The sequence below is a fragment of the Struthio camelus genome, chromosome 2 (genome assembly GCF_040807025.1).
Source record: "Struthio camelus isolate bStrCam1 chromosome 2, bStrCam1.hap1, whole genome shotgun sequence".
In the NCBI taxonomy this organism is placed as follows: domain Eukaryota; kingdom Metazoa; phylum Chordata; class Aves; order Struthioniformes; family Struthionidae; genus Struthio; species Struthio camelus.
The window spans coordinates 27,166,400-27,187,854 of NC_090943.1; the positions used below are offsets into that span (position 1 = coordinate 27,166,400).

General features: G+C 36.8%; 1 protein-coding gene across 8 annotated transcripts in view; it reads left to right on the forward strand.

Annotated features, from left to right (window-relative positions):
• ANKIB1 (ankyrin repeat and IBR domain containing 1) overlaps positions 1 to 21,455 on the forward strand; it is a 97,287-nt gene that overhangs the window by 37,555 nt on the left and 38,277 nt on the right. For 7 of the 8 annotated variants that reach the window (XM_068934801.1, XM_068934806.1, XM_068934805.1 and 4 more), the window contains 2 exons: positions 12,252 to 12,552; positions 19,099 to 19,281. In XM_068934801.1, coding sequence (XP_068790902.1) covers positions 12,252 to 12,552; positions 19,099 to 19,281 — 484 coding nt within the window. The remainder of the gene's footprint in view (positions 1 to 12,251; positions 12,553 to 19,098; positions 19,282 to 21,455) is intronic. The other variant, XM_068934808.1, reaches the window with a different exon arrangement.

Genomic DNA, 21,455 nt, shown 5'->3' on the forward strand with positions numbered 1-21,455 from the left:
GATTTCCCCACAAAATATGCAGCCATGCACAAGCTTTGTCTTAGTAGTAGCCTGGCCTACAAGTAAACCTTAAATGCCAGTCAGCTACTATGTTTTTAACTCTTATAAAACGACCTTTTCCCAGTTTATTTCTGGTTATTTTATCCTTAATATGTTGAATACGTGTGGTCGTATAGAGTTCCTTGATGGCAACACAGCCTTCCTGTACAGTTATGGATGCCACTATTGAACATGTCAAGTTACTGCTTCTCCTTGCAGGTTTTCTGCACCCTTTATTAAGCCAGGAACCGTAGGTTGCAGTGCCCTTCGCTGCACATTTAGAGACTGCCTGAATGTTTTTACTGAAATGATCATCTACTCCTCATGTTAGTCTTCCTTTCCTTTCCTTGAAAATCCAGTTCTGCAAAATAAGACCTGTTGGCTTGTGATTGGTGAGATCAGATATATTAATGCAGTACAGTGTTAAAAGAGTTCCTACTCGGCATTATCCCTTCTTAGCAGAACCCTGTGAATATTTGAGCTTGGACAAAGCAGAATTATAAATGAGTTGTAAAGTAGTATAGTATAGCTTTGGTCCTTACCAGGATGACTGAGTTAGCCGATTTTGTTACCAGGTGGAGTTTGTAACTTGGTTGGGTTGATTAATAACTGCTGAATCATTGCGTCAAACCGCTTAACTTCACCCTGGGAGTTAGGTGGAGGCGGACCCGGCCTCCTTAGCAGAGAGCTCTGTTAGCTCAATGGTTAGTGTCCAGTAGGAATAATGATTAAGAGACTCGAAGTTTCTGCTAAGCAAAAGTATATTTATCAAAAACAATTAATTTTTATAGCTCAGTACAGTATCCAGCTAACTTATTCAGTGACTGTGTGTCCAAACAGTTTTCATTTTGGACACAAATATATGTACTGTGGATTATTTGATTTTTTTTTTATTATCATTATTTTTTAAGGGACTAAGAGCGCATTAATGAGAGGGAATCTAGATTGCTATGTTAACATGCTTTGAGTACTGCTAAACATTTGTTAACAATTTTTTCTTTAAAAAAATAACACTTGTATCCGGCTTGGGGGTTTTTCAGTTAAAACATGGCAAATTGTATTTTGCAATTAATCCTTATCTGAAGGTCTGTTTTTAAAATTTTTGTTTTACGTGCAAGAAGACAACTTGATGGAGCCATTTAAAAACAAAGCCTATTTGATTAATACGGTTAAACCAAGCAACATAAAAATTGAAATGTTTTTTCTGGAAGGACGAAGGGAGAGAGGAAGATGAGACAATCTCTGTGATGTAGTCATAGTTTTCAAGAAAGAGAAAGAATTGATACAAAGCCTTTTAATGTTTGCTGTGTAATTTCATCATTATTGCTGTATAAATAATATCAACACTAGATGTCATACGCTGCTGAGTGATTTACAAGCAGATACAAAGGTAAGGGTCTCTGCTCAGAAATACAAAGCAGTGTGGTGAAGATAAACCCTCTCCTTGGTAGTTTTGTGCTGCTTATTTTATGTGACATTTGTTTGAAAGCAGTCTAAAAATTATAGCCTCACAGTTATCTGAGAAGAGGATTCAGTGTGGATAGTCTTTGCAGAAAAAAGCTGTGTTCGAAGGAGGGATTTGAAGAGAAGCCTGAAAGAATCACACCTGAGTTAGAGAATTGGTTCTAGCCGCAAAGAAACGTATAGAAGAGGGGGCCAGAGAAAGAGGTGAAAATCGTGGAGCTTTGAGTTGCAGAAGACATGTAGTCACAAAAGTTGCTGGTAAGCAGCCAGTTCCAGTGGAAGTCAGTTCTAGTTTGGCACGCAGCTCTTTTCCTTTTGAAATCTCACCTTAAACACTGAACTAAAAGCCAGAAATGGCATGGAATCATGGGAGCAGTATTCCTAACTGATCAATGGAAAGCCAAGATAAAATAAATCCCATAGCTTTCTAGTTAACTTAATGGTGTTGTTGATATCTTTTCCTATCAGGAGTGGTTTAATTCTGTGTTTTCTTGCTGCTGTTCTTCCTCCCAGGCTTTGGATCCGTATATAAAGCATGATTTTTTTTTTGCCCACAGTATTAACAGCCATAAGGATCAAGCAGTTTTTGTGTTCTGCACTTTTAACATACAGTATCTTTGGATCTATGCTGCGTAATTCAATTATATCATTTTGCCACTCCTGCCACTGCACTGGTCTTCTGTGTTGTACCAAGCCAAAGATCACTATCTGCAGCAGGACCGAGGTGCTAACCTATGTCTAATTGCTTTAATAATCTTTTGGAAACATGCTGCTTGGGGAAGCCGTAGGTGAACTGATAGCAATACACTTTAAAGGATTTTAAGGATTTTTCAGGCACTGCCAACAGTTTAGGAGAGGCCGAAGACAGCGCTGAAGTTCCAGGCAGTGTTTTTGTACAGAACGTTACATAAAGTCCCTAAGTAAAGCAGGCCTGGAGGAGCATATGTTGGCGGAGACAGAAATTTTCATTTACTTCAGACTGCTGCAAGTAAAGCACGCAATTTATATGCACCATAGTCTGGACCTGATTCTCAAAATGGTGATTATCTCTGCAAATCTGCAGAAATTGTTTGAATCTTTCTGCATACTCAGGAAATGGGTTTAACCTGTTTTGCCGGAAGATGTACTGGACTCGATAGGATTCATATGAATGGGAACAAATGAGAGGCATTTTTGAGTAGGAAAAGTACAGAATTGGGGACCAGATTGGAGTCCTTGACATAAAGGATCTTTTAATGTCCGTGAAGGCTTCAAATTTCCGAATGAAGAGTTAGCTCTTCACAAATTTCCATCACCGATAGGATATGATGTCAGTGACAGTCTCTGAGATGCTTCCTCTGTTTTGCTGTTAGCCTAGATCGCTTGCTGATTAGTTTCGCAGGTTATTACTAGTGTTTTACAGGGGTTCTTGTAGTATTGGTAACAGTTCTTTGGCAAGAGGCCAACTGAACTTAAGGCATATAAAAAGTCAGGACAATAGTCCATAGTTTCTTTTCATTTGAAAAATTGGCAGAGGTTAATGATCTGTCAGCAGATTCTTTATCTTGAAATAGAAATAGTCAGTCTCCTACCGAGTTTTTTTTTTCTGCATACAAAAGATTCTTCGGCTGTAGGAGAAGCTTAAGAATCCTAATGAAACAGTCAATCTTTCCTAGAGGAGAACCTGTAAGTGCTAATAAACTCTTTTCTAGAGCCACCTAATGATTAAAAATATCAGTAATTGCTGCTACTAGTAGTGGCTGTCAACATCAGGTAAATAATGATACTTTTTGCAAAATTATTTACACCAGCCCATGTTTCCGTACAACTGTCAGTAAGGACTAAAAATATTTCTTCCTGTGCTTACTAGTATACTATGGTTATGTGTTGTAGCATGTTTGGAGGAACAGTTCTTTGCAATAATAAAATAATTATGTTTAATCAAAGTTACTGGTTCGTCAGTATTGACCTACTGTGTTGGAAGCTCAAGGGTTCAAAATAACTACATGATTTGATTGAATTCATTGCAGGTAGGCTTTAAGTTACTGAGGTAATGGGGCTATGCTCTTCTATATATTTTTATAACTCCTGGTTTAGCCATGTTTCTGTTAAAGCTAACAGCTTTTTGAGCATTAGGTTTATGCCTGCATTGGAGTTTGCAATGTAACTTGTTTAATAATGAGCTAGACTTAATTGGGCTAGCTAACCCAAGAACCAGAGCAGCTGTCATGAAAGGGAACCCAATGCAGATTAGTTTACCTTGTTGCTGCCGCTAGGCCTTTTCTAGTACCTGAGCTGTCTAGCTTAAAGCTACAGTGTAATTTGCTGTATAGTATGTATAGTGCGTGCAAGTGCCTTGCATTCGTAAATCAGTAAAATTCACTGTCTTTGACCACATTCAGACTTGCTTTGGTCTCTGCCTGTGAGAACTACCTGTATAACTTTGTTTTACAGTACTTTTTAATTTGGTTTTATTTTTCTATGCATAGATACATTTTCATATGTTTTTTAAATATGTGTACATACACACATATATGTGTGTGAGAGATACAGATATATATTCCTTAGAGAGAAAGAAAGACCATGTATATATGGCAGTTTTCCTCCCCTAAACATGACAGATTTTATAAGACCCTGAAGAAATGGTTGTGGTGATGTTGCTTTCCCAAAGTGAGGGAGCGTGTCAGTTGTTTATTATTCAAGTTCACAGCCTGATCTCGAGTCTCTCGCTGCTTTTCAGCAAATACAGATAGTAGTAGGTATAAATGTTACAGCCTTTTCCTTTTTGACACCTTTTTTGGTGCTTTTGTCACCTCAAGTTTGGAGTCTGCAGAGAGCTGCAGCTTAGAGCAAAATTTGGAAGTTGCAACTACAGTAATGTCTGACTGCCTCCTAGCTCAGTGGTATTTCCCATAGGCACTATGTATTTTCACTCTACCAGTACATTTCCAGGCAGAATTTAACTTTTTGTGCCTCTGAAGCTCTGAGTCAAATTGCAGGGGCCTAGAGGACTACTCTTTGAAAGCCTTACATACCAAATATCGGTGATAAAGGAGAGGTCTTTTCAAACAGACGATTTTTGTAGATGTGAAATGTATTATTTTACCTCTTTTTGGACATTAATCATGATCTCTCAATTTTAAGTCATGGATTGAGCTGGGCTATCCAGCTTTGGCTTGACTTCCCCTTTGGCTGAAGAGTTGTCCCTTTTGACTTTTGTAAGGGATTGGAGAAAGAAAGGAGGATTTGTCATAGCACTTCCAAGCCCAGTTATGCATCCAAAGTGAGGTGCTGGTTTTCTTTGCCCACTCTGGTGTTTGTCGCACCCATTTAAGAGACATGGAAGTTGATTGGTAAGGAAGGAGAACAAGTAGGCAAAACTGATTTTTGTTTCCCAGCAAAAATGTTACAAAAATTGTTCTAGAAAAGTGGCTTATACTTTAAGTGAATACTTGACAGTCACTGCAGAAGATGGTTCTTATGGAAGATTTCACTGTATTTAGAGACTGTTGGACAAGTTTTTTTTACCAGATAACTTCCAAATAAGGGCAGATGTTGAGCTTAGGCATGGGAATGGCCTTCTAGTGATGTATTTTGGATTTATCTCCTGAAGAAAAAAATAATCTGCTGTTATTTCTCGTTGCAGATGTTGAAAGTCTACCTTGCTGAAAGACTCATATTTGAGTAGTAATGTTCCTTGTGCTATGAAGTGATAGTGCAGTGACAGTTTAAAAAAACTGTTAAAAATCAGACTTATATCTTTTCATTATTTAATTAATAAGGAAGAGTGCCTTTGTATTCATTTATGGACAGAAAATCTGCAAGCAGGCAGCACTTCTCATTTTAGATTGGAATGTGCCTAACTTCTTAAAAACAAGAGTGTTATTAATTTTCCCCAGAAGCTTAATTTTATGGTGGAAGAAAATTATAGTGATAGTTACTCACTAGTATAGCTACTTTTTTTTTTTATTTTTTAGCCCTTTAGAGGGAATTTTAGGGCTTAAAAGAGGGTACTGGTTTGACACAGCCATGAATTTCGACATTTGTGCAAAGAGAGTTACTGCCTAGAGCAGTTTTCATAGAAGCATCTCACCACTGTACTGTCATCGTAACATGAAACATCTACCTCCAGCTGTGAGAGAGCATTTGTATCCATGCAGCACTTGGTGGTTCTATAAAGGTTACCTACATAAATCTTAGTAAAGAAAAATTAATAGGTTGCAGCGTATATACGGTAGAAAATGGAAGGAAACCCCATGTCTTGGGATTATTAAAGCAAAATTGTGACAGAGGTTGTTGGGAAAAATATAGCAAGTTTAAAAAATATAAAAAAAGCAGGGGGAAAGAGTATGCACAGCACAATCAAATGGTGGCCAGGCAAGCTGTTCTCTTTAATTGATACAATCCAGTTAGCCTTGCTGTTACATTAGCAGGGGTTTTGAATATTTGTGTTTACATGTAAAATACTGTTTTGTAAGAAAGCATGTGACAAGGTCACTACCAGAACATCATGCTGTTCTGCAATCAGATACACTATCACCTGATTCAGAGGGACTCACATGCTTTAAAATACCACAGTACGGAATTTAAGTGATAATTATAGTATTATCAAGCCTAGACAGTAATGAGTAGATATCTAAAGATACTAGGAATAATTTCTCTGATATGAGAGGAGACAATGAAGATGTTCTGGCAATTAAAAAATAACCCAAACCCAGGTTCAGAGTAAAGCAGAAATTTCAGAAAGCTTCTACACTGAATTTTAAAGCAACATTTTACTTTTATTGTTAGAGAACTCGCAGGAATCAGTATGTTGGATGTAAAGCAACTTGAAGCAGGAGGAAAAAATGTGGTTAAAAAACAGCTCATGACACTTGAAGTATGAAAGTCGAATTAATGAAGCCATCTAACACGTTTTACTGTCTAAGTTCAAACTTTGAAATAAAGTTCAGGCACTTAGGTGAAAGATAAATCCATCTTCCTTGCAGTATCAAATTGTCACATTAGCTTTGTACTGCTAGCTTGTTGCTTGGCCCTTTTTTACCAGTTAAAGCCTTTAATCTCAATGTTTCTCTAGTTGTTTGTCCTCAGGAATTCCTGCTGAAGGCTTCTGCAGAGAAACTGATACTTTTGATATCCTGTTATTGCACAGTCCATTGCAGAAAGGATCTGGCTTCTTCTTTGTCACACTTTCTTCTATTCATTCCACATCTCATTTGAAGATGACAGATGTCTGCTGTCTCTACTAGCTTTGCTTTGCACAGCAGCTTGGAAATTTTGTTACATCTAGTTTCCACGTAAAAATAGTTAGGCATACTGGCTCGGGCATCAAAGAGTTATCTAGTTTTAAAAATAAGTGTAGAAAGGAGACACATATGAAGACTTTCAATTCTTTAGCTGCTGCCTCTTTTCTCCTAAGTGTTATGACCTCCTCTTTTCCATTAGGAAAATGCAGGAGTTTGGGGATAAAACAGTAAGATACATATGAATGTCCCAATTCCATGGGTAGGAGGTGAAGGGAGTAAGTAATAATAATAAATTCAATGTTGGTTTGAACATGCCTCAGTCAAGACTTCAGGACTGTGGATTGAAAAATGAACACCTTTTGCATTTTCTGTTTGTACCACAGTTTAAAAATACATTAAAGACTTAGTTTGGGCTGATCTGTCCTTGAAGTAAAAATATAAAAGAAATTGTAAAAGGGAGTTAAGAAGAAAAACAGAAACTAGTATACTATAAAACAGATTTTATTGTAAAAGAAATAGAGAAGTGCAGATTTCAGTGCGTCTCCAGAATTACATCTCACAAAGACCAATATGACTTACATTTAGCCTTGTATTTGCATCATCCCGGTCTGCAGTGGTAACCATCCTAGTATCTAGATGCCTTCTATCGAATTCATCTCCTCATCCCTCACTGAGATGATCTTTTTCCCCCCCTCTCCTTTCTTTCTTTCCCTCCTTTCTTTCAGGCTAGTGTTACACCAGGTAAAGCTCATTCAGACAAGGAAATAGTTATACTTCATATTGGACAGTCTCTGATACTGGTTAGTCTTATCCTTTCCTGTAACCCGATATGAAGCATTTTGCCTGTGTTGCTAAAAGCCTTTGTTCTTAAAACTAAAGACAAGCAAACAAAATCTGTTATTGCCTTTTCACCAGCATCTTGACTCTTAAATTTGGCATATTGATAGTATCTAAGTCTGCCATCATGAAGCAAAAATGAGATTTCTCTAAGGACCATTTTTGCTGCCAAAGTAAGGTTTTGGTTTTGTTTTCTTTTTAAATGCAGTAGCTATTTCAGTGTAAAATCCCAATAGAGATAAGGTGCAGGTAGTTTTAATATTGATGTAGCTTACTAAAGTCAGCTCTAAACTGCAAGATGAGGAATAGTTGATTGAGTCTAGCAACAGAAAGGAAAATGTTATTTTAAGAAGGTTTGACATTGAGACTTATGATGCTAACATAGGTATCCTGACATGAAACTTAAAAATATCAATAAACGTTTTGCTGCTTATTGAGAGGTCGGTGTCTAGTTATATTTTTATTGAAAAACAAGTGAACCATTTTCCGTCAAAACTTTTCATGAGATCATAATGGTTTTACTGAAATTTATTTCTGAGAAATTACAGTAGTGTTGCATATTCTTGGACAATATTCCTCCCGAATATTGTCTATTTTCCACAATACAGTAAAAAAATGAAAATTAGGTTTCAAATCAGCCAAAGCATTTTTTTAAAAAAGATGTTCTAGAGGGATTTGTAAATGTTCCGTTTTGATTGTTTTGAAATTTTGAAGTGTTCTGCAAAACCTGATCTCTGAATCTACATTTTATTTAAAAGTAATCTGAGTTAATTTAAGGCATTTCGGTGATTGGTTCAAAAAAATAGATTATTAGTTTGAACACGTAATCTATTTTAGGTCATTAGGCTGAATAGGACTCACTTGATTTATGTGATACTGATATCTAATATTTCTGAGGAGTAGCACTAATGAACTCTGAAGTTTCTCTAATTGTTGCATTGCTCATTTATATAATGTATATATCCATAATCCAGTCTGAAAACCAGTAAGTAATCAGTACTATAAGTGAATATTTTTTGGAAAAATATGCTCTAGAGGGACGCTAGTTTTGAAATGGCAATCGAGTAAGGCTTTGGAATTAGTAGAGTGAACAGCGTGCACGTACACTGCTGCATGTCGGCAGCGTTTTGTCTCATGGGCAGCTTGTAATCTCCCATATCTTCCTCATCCTCACCAGGTTCTCATCCTTTAACTTGTGGCCATATGGGTAACCAGCATACGATCAAAAACAAGTGTCTTTGTTATATGGTGAACATGTGTCAGTGTATTGGAGGAGATCCATTTAATCCCGCAACAAGATGCATATCCTGTCACTTGAAGGAATATGGTTATATATATCAGCGTACATGATGGATGGCAGATAAAGTCCTGTGAATGGGGTGGTACCACAGCATTTAGTTTTCAAGGGCCTCCAGTAGGGCATGGCTCTCTTTTGGCCATAAAGGTTTGGCATGCAAGTCTGTGATACAATGATCTAATTTCATCACTCTTTCTTCAGGCCTACCTGAAGTTTGACAGGATTGTAGCTGCTCTAATAATATCTAAGTACCTTGTTTTGTTTTTCTTGTTTGGATGTTTATTGTATTCTGCAATGACAGTAATTGCAATGCTGGAGAGAAAAACAAACAAGAGGAGGAAAACTCATTCAAGATTATCCACGAATTGGCAGACCCTCATATGTGCACAGAGTAGTCTACGCCGTGACATAGCCAGTTTCAGAAATCAATTTACTGAACAGAGCTTACACTTAGGAACTGGAAAATCAAAGTTAAAAAGTGAAGTTAAGGAAAAGAAAGCATTCTGTCAGACACATTCTCATACTCAAGTTCTGCTCGGATTTCTGTAGAATCGGTATGATTGGACTATCATGAGGAATTGTAGGAGAATTGTCGCGAAGACTGTTTCATTTTTCTAAAGTCCTTCTGTAAACATATTGTTCCCATTTCTTTAAAAGAACAGTATTTTTTGATCTCACTCTTAAACTCATCAGATATTTTAAAAGGGAGGAAATGATAGAAAATGGGCTGACCGAGGAGGTATCCTCAGCACATCCATCCACCACAGAGCAGGATCAACTGCAGCTACCTTTTTCTGCTGAAATACTTATCCAATCTGTTTTCAGTAGTTTTCAGGATGGAAATTCCACACCTGATGAATATAGCCTACTCCTTAATAAAGAAATGTCAGGATTATTCTCTGAAAAAAAAGGGAAAGTCATAACATCTGATTCTTAATAGGATGTGTTCAGGGAGAACAGGAAGGGGAGGAGGATGTCTAGGGTTGTAAACATACCATACCATAAGGCAATACTTGAGATTCAACAGTGGCATAATTTAACTATATACTGTCAAAGATTTATTAACTAATTACTTCGCAATTTCCACTCAGTAAATATGGTGAAATATGTTCATAGTTAAGAGAGCTACATAATAAACTGAAGCTAGTAAAACCTTGACTATATTGTATAGAATATGAGAATGTTGAAAGGTGGTTTTGTTAGCTGTGAATGACTTTACATGCAAATCTTCCAGGTGTTTCTTATATCCAGTCTAACTGTTGCTCTGTTACTTTTACATATTGTTACGTAGAACCACGGTTACAGTTAATTAATACATTAATACATCTGTGGACGAGAAGATTTTTGCTGTTATATGTGCTTCGTTTTGCCATTTTTGACTGAAATAGTTCATTTGTGAGTTCAGATGTTTTTGTGCGTTGTTAATTGCAATAAATGTTCTAAAATCAGTTAAAAATGCTTAGGCGCTAAGGAACTCTTTTTTTTTTTTTTTTTTTTTTTTTTAGGGTTCAGTGCTTAGTAATTATGTCAGTCATTACAAATTAGCTGGAAGAATGTTTGAAGAAAAGCTGTCTACCCTAAAAATGTTAAACTGCCCGTTTTGTTTTGTTTTTTGTCAGTTTGGTCCCAAGTTCTGTGCTCCACCATTCACCAAGAGCCATACAGTCTGATTTTGTGTTTAGGTAGTGCCTGCCTTCAAATGGCTTGCCTGCTTGCTTTGAACCAAAAAGCGCTTGGAACTATTTTTAATGAGTTTTAGGGGTGAGGGCAGGGTAGGTGGAAGCTGATCCCCTCTATTGACTTAATGAGGATTCCAAAACAACTTGTTTTTTAATACTTGCAAGCTGTAAGGAGGCAAGCAGCAGTTCGATGTGGGGATGAACGGTGAATTCTGCTGGCTTCATTGCGTGATGGGGTTTATGCACAGTGCAAATGTTCCAGCAATGACTTCTTGAACCTATGTACCAGGCTTCTGATCTAATATGATGCTACCTCTTTTGTGAGTCATCCTTCCTATCTTCACATAGTTCTTTCATCATTGCCTTCTTTTTGCCCCCAGTCCTACCAAGGGTCGGTCTGTCTTGTTGAATCTCCTGCAGATGGCCACCCACGAAGAGACAGTCTTTGTTTTCTGCTGTTTCCTACCATTCAGCCACCCTTAAGAAAAAATTTATTATTTTCAGCATCAAAAGACTAAAGCAAGTTTGGTTTTAAGGGCTAGTATGATGTCTTGGTTCTTCTCCTTCAGAGCTGGATTGTAACTTTTATAATTCATTGCTGGCAAGAAGCAGCAGAAAGCTTTGTTGTCTCAGGAGCTGGCAGGAATCGGAATTGTGATTCCAAGAATTGGTTTGTTGTTTCCCTTTCATTCCTCAGCTGATCAAAGGATCTGCTAGTATAGTTGTCTGCCCATTTGGAAAGGCCTCTAAAGCTTTCTAGAGAAAACTGACTCTTGCCAGCCTCTGTCATCTTCATAGGTGAGGATTTGCATGATGTTACGCTTCCAAAATTAGTAGCAAGGAGGGTCTTTTCTCAGTATATGCGGTGCTAGCAGAAAAAGAATTTCATATATTTTCAAGAAATAGGAAATGTTACCTTTACATCTGAATGAAGATGAGGGAAAGAATGATTTTTTTTTTTAAGTAGTGCCACTAGTATTTTAAGCATTTAGCTTAGCATTTAGCATTTTAGCTAGCATTTAGCTTTTTAAGGCATAGAGGGGATGAACTCAATTGACATCATCTATTTGTAACTTACCAAGTACACGGCTATTTAGAAGAGAGTAGAAAAAAGAAATAATCCATCCTGTTCATCTTTGAACCTAACAAAACTTCTTATAATACAACACAGCATTTTAGAATAAATTCTGCCAACTAAAATTTATGTCACATACTGACAAAGTAATTAAGTATACTACTTAATGATGTTTTGGGTTTTGGTAACTCATCCTGTTCTTCACAATTGACTCCTAAGAGTAATGGAGAAGAGTTGGTAGTACTCACATATGAATGTGAAAAACTCCTTCAGCTTTTTATAAGCGCTTACTGGTGTTCTGAACAGGGTTCTCAAACACAGACTGATTTACATCTGGTTTTCCTAAAATGAGAGGAAAAGCAATTCATAGTCTTTGGGAGAGAGTTAATGGGTAATTAAAGCACCTTGTGAGCACCGCATAAAAGGAGGAGATTAAGGGCGTTTTTCTTTTACTTCTGCATGTTAAGAAATAAACGTATCCAGTAGTCATTACCCATTGAGAATGTTTATCCCTGACAAGGCTAATCAAAATCTTGGGAGGAGGAAAAGGGAGCAGTCATAATAGACCCTTCTCACTTCAAGGAAATGAACTGCATTATGTATTGATTATTGTTCTCCTTTTTTCTCCCATGTAGAACTTTTCTTTTTGTTAGAGATGGAAACCCAAATAAACGGAACGTGCACAATGAGACATCTATGCACTTACTGTGTATGGGACCCCAGATCATGATATCTGAAGGAGCTCTTCACCCTCGCCTGACACGACCCTCAGAAGATGACTGCAGAAGAGCGGACTGTCTGCAAATGATCCTGAAGTGGAAGGGAGCAAAACTGGATGAAGGACAATATGAAAGAGCAGCAATTGATGCTGTTGATAACAAAAAAAACACACCTTTGCACTATGCTGCTGCCTCAGGGATGAAAACCTGTGTAGAGGTAAAAGTTGATCTATAATGACAAGTCTGTATATATTAATAAATGACACGTAGAGTGTTTCATAAAGCTGTTTTCATAAAGGAAAAGAGTTGATGTATGTAATTAACTTTTTTATTCTGTTAACTGTATTTTTTATTTCTGTGTTAACTGTGTTTTATTAATTGGAAAATGACAAAGATAAGCAGCCCGAAAAATACACTCTCTTAGTAGAGATCAAGGAAAAACTCAGTTACATATACATTAACTTCATGTGATAAACTCTTCAGCACGAAGTCTCATAATTGGAAATAATTACAACAATGTAATATTGGAAAACGAGATTTAAAGAAAGGCATAGACATACCTGTAGGTGTAAAGAGATGTAAGATAACTGCCTGAGAAAAAAGTAAATCTCTTTTTATCCTGCTCTGTAGCTGAGACTGGGAAATGCTGAACCACTTATCCTTGCCTCAAGAACGGGTCTAATGTCTTTAATTTACAGTGCCCAACTTTTTTAGAGAAAGCCGTACATCTGTGCTGACATACTTACATATAATTACCTTTTTACAAATTAAAAATTATTTTAATGTTTGTGAAAACGGTGAGTCGTAATGAATAGCAGGGAGTCATAATAACTTCGAACGTCTCCCATCAAATTTATTTTTAAACTATACCAAATGTTGAGGGCTACTCTTTAATTATAATTTACTATTTAGTTTTATTTTAATATAAAAAAAACACTGGAACAGATTTCTAACATTTTCGGCAATAGCTAACGTTTTCATAAGACCATCTATTACAACGTAAGATTTGGTTTTTGAATGGCAATGACTCATTAAAAGATCATCATGTATATATAAATTTAGATTATTCTTCCTATTTGCATCTCTTCATGTCTTTTGACGCCACCCTGTAGTCATTAGCGTAGGATCACCAGCAAACTATATCACCTTGTTATTCACCTGCTTTTCCAGGTAACTTCTGCATAACTCAAAAGTCATGTCCTAGTACGTGTGGGGCTTCACTGGTGACCTCTCTCTGCAGTAAAAACAGACATTCCCGTTTTCCTGCGTTTTAACAAGTTATTTATTTAATCAAAGAGCTTTCCATGGTTGCCTACTTTTCTTAAATGTTTCTACTGAACCATTTGGAAATCTATACGTAGACTATATCAGCCAGCTCTTTCTTCTCCTTGTGTTTTTGACTCCATGAGAAATATCTAATAAATTTGTGACACAACTTCCTTCTGTGAAAGCTATATTTTCCTCATTATTTCGTATTTGTCAGTGTGTCCATCAGTAATGCTTATTATTATATTTTCCATCAGTTTGCATTGTCTATCAAACGTGTGCTGTTCTGTACTTCACAGATTTTCTCTGGAACCGTTTTTAGTATTGGAGTAACTTTTACCATCTTCTAGTCTTGTACCCTGGCAGATTTAAGCAAGAAGTTTCATATTATAGTAAACAGTGAAGCAATTTCATATTTGAGATCCATGAAAACTCACGAATAAATACCATCTGGTGCTGGATTTTCATTACTATTCATTTTAGTGATTTGTTCTAGAAAATTTTGTACCAAGGCTTCCATTGGAAACAGACTTTCTGTTGTGTCCTTTGTAAAACACAAGGACCTACGTTGTACATCCACAGGGAATCTGCATTCCAACAATGCTTACAACTTTTCTGTCTTGTTTTCTTTGAGCACTTTTACACTCTGACCAGATGTATTGGCAGACTTTACTGCGTGTGATGTCTTTAAATGACTCATTCTGAGTTTTTGTGCAGTTGGCATATTGTTCAAATTATTCTTAGCCTCCTCTAGTGTGTTTTGACAGCTTTTCCAGCCTTTGTTCTTTACGTTTGCTTCATCTACACACAACTTTGGCTTATTGCTTCCAGTATGTCCTCTGTCCTGTTGTTCCACCTTGACAGATTGCTCTGAAGTTTCAGGAATTTTTTTCCTCGCTTTTATTTAGTACCACCTTTTAGAATTATGCAGGGAATCTTTGGGATGTTTTCTGCTTCCGCGAGAATGTTGCCTCTGAGTATGTTTTGGGCGTTATTATTGAGTGGTTCTTTGATAGTAAGATTTTAAATCAGGTCTTGCGTACTGCTCTGGACATCGTCAGGAGTTGCTTCTCCTCTCATGGGTTTCCTAAGTAGTTTGTCTATGACTCAGTCATTTGTGGTGTCTGAAAATTTAATTTATGCATTGTGTACCACCATAGCATTTTTTTTAATATACTTGGGAGAGGCAGTGACTGAAGAGTCTATTCTTATGTTTTCTTTCCCTGCAGCCTTTCAGTAGCATGTCACTGTTATTGTTACAATCTTGACCAAATGGTCAGTGATACTATTCTTTTTCTGTTTTTAAGTCCAGATTGTATTCCATTGGGATTCTCTGGTATTTGTTGATAGAGTTAGCTTATTTATCTGTAAGCTGCTTTTTTTCTTTTAAGTAGAGCACCACCCTTCCACTACTGTGACCTTCTCTGTCGTTCTTTTATAATTTGTCCCTTGGTATTGTTCTGTTACACAGCATATGTATTCTGTTGAGTTTCCAGATATTATCTCAAGAGTCTCATTTAATATTGGGCGTTTGGGCATTTCAGTTCCCCAGCCTGAGCTGTGCACCACCTTACACAGTATGCTCTCCTTCACCTGCTGGATTTTCATGAGTCTTCTCTTTTAAAGCTCAGCTATAGTCTTTTTTATGTCTAATAGTCAACACTTCTTTTGTTCTGTTAATGTAAAAATCGTCCTTCCTCTGTAGTTTTCCGAGGTAAATCCTGCTTCCCTATACAGTTTTCTCTGCAATAAGTTAAGCTTCTGGCCGTCTGGTCCTTTACTCAGTACTGAGAAGAGTCAAGAGGATGCAGCCATTAGATTGCAATATTTAACCTTCCCTGTAGCAGCCTAAATCTTGCCTCTGTGACTTCTCTCTTCTTTGCCCTATGTTGTAAATGCCCTGCAAGCAGTTTGTCTTTAGTGCTTCCCTAGAGATTATTTACATATTTACTGAGTTCCGCTGGGGACACAAGTCACCATGTGGTCTTTTCTGGCTAGATAATACCCAAACCCAGCTAATTATGTACGTAACTGAATTATACACAGATATTGCCTGGCTCTTCCTGCCAAATGGAATGAATCTTTCCTTATTTGTGTGTATATGATTGATTTAGTGCCTCTGTTGTTATGACTGATTTGTATACAAAGACCAGATTGTCTTCTGGGTCTACGTTAATAATGCTCTTAGGTTGATCGCCAACTTTCAATTCTCCTTATATTTGATAAATAGATAACATTTATTAATTGCAAGGGACTGTGTAATTTTCTCTCATTCTCTATTTTAATCCCAGTTGTTTGATCCAGCAGCTGAAAAATTCTAGCTGCGGTAGCTCTATGTAGCCTTCTACAAGCTCCATTTGCTTTTAAGCGTTATTCTACATTAGAAGCCAAATATGCATGTCATATCAGAAAAAAGGGAGGATATTTAGCATTTAGGACCTCTTTGAGCCACAGTAGATGAAAACCACTCACATAAACTGATCTAACATGGGAATGGTCACTTCCAGTAGAGAAGTGGCAAACAGAAGAGAAATGTAGCAATCAGTTTTCGGCATATTTCAGCTTCTGCTATTTTACAAGCCTGTTTACTCACGTTTGTGAAATGTTATATCTATTACACTGATACGTAAACTGCCTAAGGTTGGATCCATCTTGATACATACTGCAAAAAGAAAGAACAGTTGCACTCTCTACAGAAACTGTTGTTCCTCTGTTTTCTGTCAGTCTTATCTGCACTCGATTTCTACATTTGAGATCCTCAGATAAGTTGGACTTAAGATTTGCATGAGATTTGAGCAAAGATTCTTTTATCTCAATCATTCTGCCGTTACACCCCCGAATTAGGCTGGATGATGGCGTTAGAGGTAGGCACTGCTATTCAAAATATTAAACTTTTGAGAGCGTGAAGCAAATATGCTCACATAGTGAGATCCACGTAGACTATAACATCTGAAAGAATCACAGTCACTGAGGAGTAATTCATGGCTCTGGAGCTGGGCTAAAGCTTTTAACTGCCACCTCTGAAATCAATTAGTTTTAAACTCATCTTGAAAGTTCTTGGATTGTGTTTATTCACAAATTATCGTTCTGTTTCTCAATGTCTGTGACATGATTGATTAGATGAATCTAGTTACTAGACTGTTAATTTCCAATTTGATTATATAAACTGGGTTTATTTTTCTTTTAGTGTTTTATCGTATTATTTTATATTTCGTATTACCTCTGTTCTACTTAGGTTTGAATATAGATTTTCTGTAGTATCATTAGAATACTTACTATTAAATTGACTAAACCGTTGATGTCACTAATTTTCTTGCAGTTTGTCTTTGAAGAATTTACAGTCTCGTCCACTTAGGTTGTCATTAGGCAGAATTTTGACCCAGTTACATAGCCTTAACTAGTCATACTTTCTACTTGAGAAACATAGGGTATGCTCCCAAGTTCAGACTTTGTTATGTGCCCTTCCATAGAACAGAGGACATTGCTGGCCTGGCTCCTAAGATCCTAAGACTAGTATCTGAGCTGCCTTAAGTCCTCCAGTATAGTCTGTAGACCCTTTAACTCCTTCAGGAGCAATGCATTATGAAAAGTGGGAAACAGAGCTTAGTGAAGGAATTTAACAATGATTTCTCTTTTATTTTTTTAAATTTTATGTAAATTATTAATGGGATTATTCAAATTATTAATCTTCTTTTAATGACTTAAAATTGTGTCACAAGCCTTTTTAACAGTGGCACCAAAGAAATGTGGCATCATTATTAACAGCATGTCAATCTGCACATTCCCCATCTTGCAGATTAGATTTTTAACTACGTAAGTCTATGGAGTATTCTTTCAAGCGTGTTTATTGATTTTGCTCCCTCAGAAGATGTCTTAGTTGCCTCACTTACATTTCTGTTAGCTTTTAAAATGTATGGACGTAGTGTGAAACTCAAGGTACGTTAACAAAGTTTTTCCAATATTAAAAAGGTGAAATAAACTAACAAGGTAACTGTAGGCTGGATATCTTGATAATTATCCTAGTATTATCTATATTTCTGCCCGATATTCTGGTATGAAGAGAAAATATGTTGTCATACTTAATGACACAGATATCTTCTCAACTAAATCTTGACAAAGAAGCCTTGTACTTGTTTGGGAACTTTTTGTTTTTATGTTTCTTTTTATTTTGGAGAACATGGGAAAAGTTTCACAAGAATATACCAGAATGATTCCAGTTGTGTAAAATGCACTCTATAGTGACAGATTAAGGAAATTATAACCTGTTGAAGAGAAGAGTAAGAATTGACTTGATCTTGATCTAAAAGAGTCTATGTGGAGAACAGATTTTTATTGTGGCAAATTTATTTTTTTTTAGAAATATAAAAATTAGAAGCTGAGTTTTGAAATATTCTGTCTAAAAATAATGGATAGTAATGTTATAGTCATCATGGTCTGAAAACAAGGTAATGTTTATAGGTTTTAGTTTTATTTGGTAATTAAGTGAACAATTGCCTGAGTGCTTCACATTAGAAATTTAGCATGTGTTATTAAGATGTTGTAATAAATCAACAAAATTGTCCTCTGTTGGCCATATAAATCTGTGGCGTTTGTTGTCCGTGTTATGTCAGATCAATTTATATAGCAGGAGGTGGGGTTAGGAAGATAATGAGAGCAGCACAACTATTGCTTATTAAGCTAGAAACTCCCATTTCTGGGTGGTTACTGGCAAGAGACAAGGCTGGTGCAAAATGGCCTGTCTAGACTGCGTTTTGTATCAAACATTCAGAAAAAATGAAAAATGCTCAACTTTCAGCAGTCCCCAGTGTGTGTGCTTATGGTACCACTTGCATATCGGTTGGAAAAAAGTTGCTGGATTTGCAATTAGTTGCTCTAGCATTTTATAGCATTATTTCATTTCACTGCTGTCATGTCTTGAAAAACAGTACTAAGAGTACTAGAGCTACCAGCAGTATTATATGCTACTATCTGTAAATGATTTCCCATCTTCCCTCCTACCCAAGGATTCTCCCATCTTTTGTTACCAGCAATTTTTCAGACATGCGAAGCATGGTGGAGGTTACGCTCATATTTTATACATAAAGAATATGTAAAGGTAATTTGAAGGTTATTTTAGCAGCATCTGGTCTCGTCCTTAATGACTCCGGGCCCCTGGTTGCTACTGGAGTGCTAACCATCCCAGCAGAACCAAACTTTAGTGTTTAAACCCTAACAGAGGCAGAGTGTTCAGAGTTGTCCTGAAAAGCACTGTTAAGATGTTGTGGTTCCAGGGAATTAAATGATAGGTATAAGTATGTAGGAAATCAAGCCAGTGTTTAACAACAATGGAAAAATCTTTATTTCCCAAAAACCATCGCTATTGTTTTTGTCTCTTCTTTCTCTTTACCTTGTTCATACTATTTTGTTTTTCTTGTGTTCTTAACTGATACTTGTGTTTCCTCAGCGTGCTTTTAGAGTTGGTAATTAATAGCTATTTACTTTGACTTTTTACTTTCAGCTTCTAGTAAAACATGGTGGAGATTTGTTTGCAGAAAATGAAAATAAAGATACCCCATGTGACTGCGCAGAGAAACAGCACCATAAAGAGTTGGCTCTTAACCTGGAATCTCGAATGGTATTCTCACGTGACCCTGAAGCTGAAAGCATTGAAGCTGAATATGCTGCTTTAGACAAAAAAGAGGTCAGAGGATACTTTAAATTGGGGGTGTTTTCTACATATATATGTAGCAGTTTCATTGTGACGCAATTTGGCAAAGTATTTAAGCAGGTAGTATGCTTTAGTTATATTTGTACGGCTGTTGATTTTACCAGACCTCTTTACATCTTTAAAGTTAAGCTCAGAGGAAACAACAACTCCATTGCCAAAGCTGAAGAGAAGTTCTTAGACGTACACTTCCGCTTCTTCAGTATATTATGTGGGCTATCTTGAAAGCGTTGTATGTTGTCAGGCTGGAGGAAGAACAATGGGGCCATTAGTGGGGAAGCAGACTCTCCAAAATAAACAGTTTTTACAGTTTTATGTTTCTGAAGTTGTAAAAATGAGAACAGGAAAAAATTCTGGAAAGGAGAAAATCAGTGGGAGAGAACAGGGAAAGAAACGTATTGTGTCTCTTTCTACTAGACTGAGCTCGTGAACGTGACCAAAAAAAAAAAAGCTAAGGGAGTAGTGCCGAGTTTCCAAACAGTGCATTTGCTTTCTTGTTTTATAACATGATGCCTGGAGCTACTGCATACCAGAACTTGTATGAAAGACAGATAATAACAGAGGATGTTATTCTGAAGTCAATTTTGAAAGCAGTTTGAAATTCACGGACGCAAATTTGCTTGAAATCTGGTATGCCTTACAGAAGATTGTGATTTAAGTTTTTGCTGTAGGTAAGGATAATTTGACCAAAAAGTTCTAACCAAAACCTGCCTCCCCATCCATTATGAGATTTTAATTAACTGAGACTCTAAATAAGGATACCTAGATAAATGATGTGACTCATTAAAATTTTTAAGTAATTCTGTATAAATTAAAGGGCATATAGACTTCTATATGACTATTCCCTTCAAAAGCAGAATGGCCTTACGTTTTACTATGTCAGTGCTCTTACAGTCTGGTGACACTTAAAATTAATTCAGGTTTAGATACGAGTAGCTTTAGAGCACATCAGTTGTTTACCTGAAAAATGCCATGCATGATAATTTTTATTTGAAAGTAAGAGAGTCTTTGTACTCTTCAGTTAATTTTCTGCCTAATTTTCTTCAATTAACTTAAATTTAAACAAGCTTAATGAGATTGTTTACTCTTAGATGAGAGGTGTTTAAATGGGGTTTAGTACACTTCAGTTGTGCATGCAAGTAATAAAGGTAATTGACCCATTTTAGTTTCTCCAAATATTCCCATGTAGAAACACCCAAAATGTTGTAAGAGTATAGTCTGAAATTATATTTTTTTTTGTTGGCAAAACCACTTTAAAAGACTAGTGCCATTACCTGCCACTGCTGCAGTGTATTGCCACTCCTTCGGCTGTATATTTAAAACTTTTTGCATGATTATGCTGTAAACCGGATCATTGCAACGATTTAGCTTAAAGGAGAAAAAAAAAGTCTTTGAGAGTGGAAGCATGTAATTGTTTTATTTAACCTGAATCATTCTTATCATTATACTTATACGACAGCTTTGCTGGTATGCGTACCTGCACAAGTATGAGAATAGTAAACTTTCAGATTGGGTGGGGCAAATCAGGAACTACTTGAACAAGTTTTTAGCGTGAGAAACTTGGAGCCAAACGAACTTAAAGGCTAGATATTTACTAGGGGGACTCAAGTAATAGGTAATTATGTTAATTTGGGGTCACTTCACTGGGATGATTAAAAGATCCAGCTCTGTTCCTCACTTGACTTGTTTTCAGCAAAGTTTCTGAGCGTGAGAATTGAAGCGAAGGCAGGCCTGCAGAGGCTAGATGAATATGACACGTCAAGGCAGCTTTCCAAAATGCTCTACGATTCACAAGCTGAAAAATGTCACCTTGGAATCTGGTACACCAACTGGTGGTCTTGGGGTTTCATGTAGAGTACTTCCACCTCCATAATCTCTCTCTCTTTTTTCTTTCTTTGTGATTTTTTTCACTCAGATAAGTTCTGGATCTGACTTCTTGTGCAACTGTAACAGTGCAAGGGCTAGCCCAAGAAAGATGTCAAGCACGTGTAGCTAGGGGAGACTCATCTTTCTGTGTTAGCCCTCAGAGTGGCTGAAAATAATTGAAAAACAACAGCCTTAGAAAGACTGGCGCTGAATTGCAATCCAAATGACTACATGTCCGCATCCCTAGGGTCTGTGGGCAAATGCCTGGAATAGGCAGTGAAAGC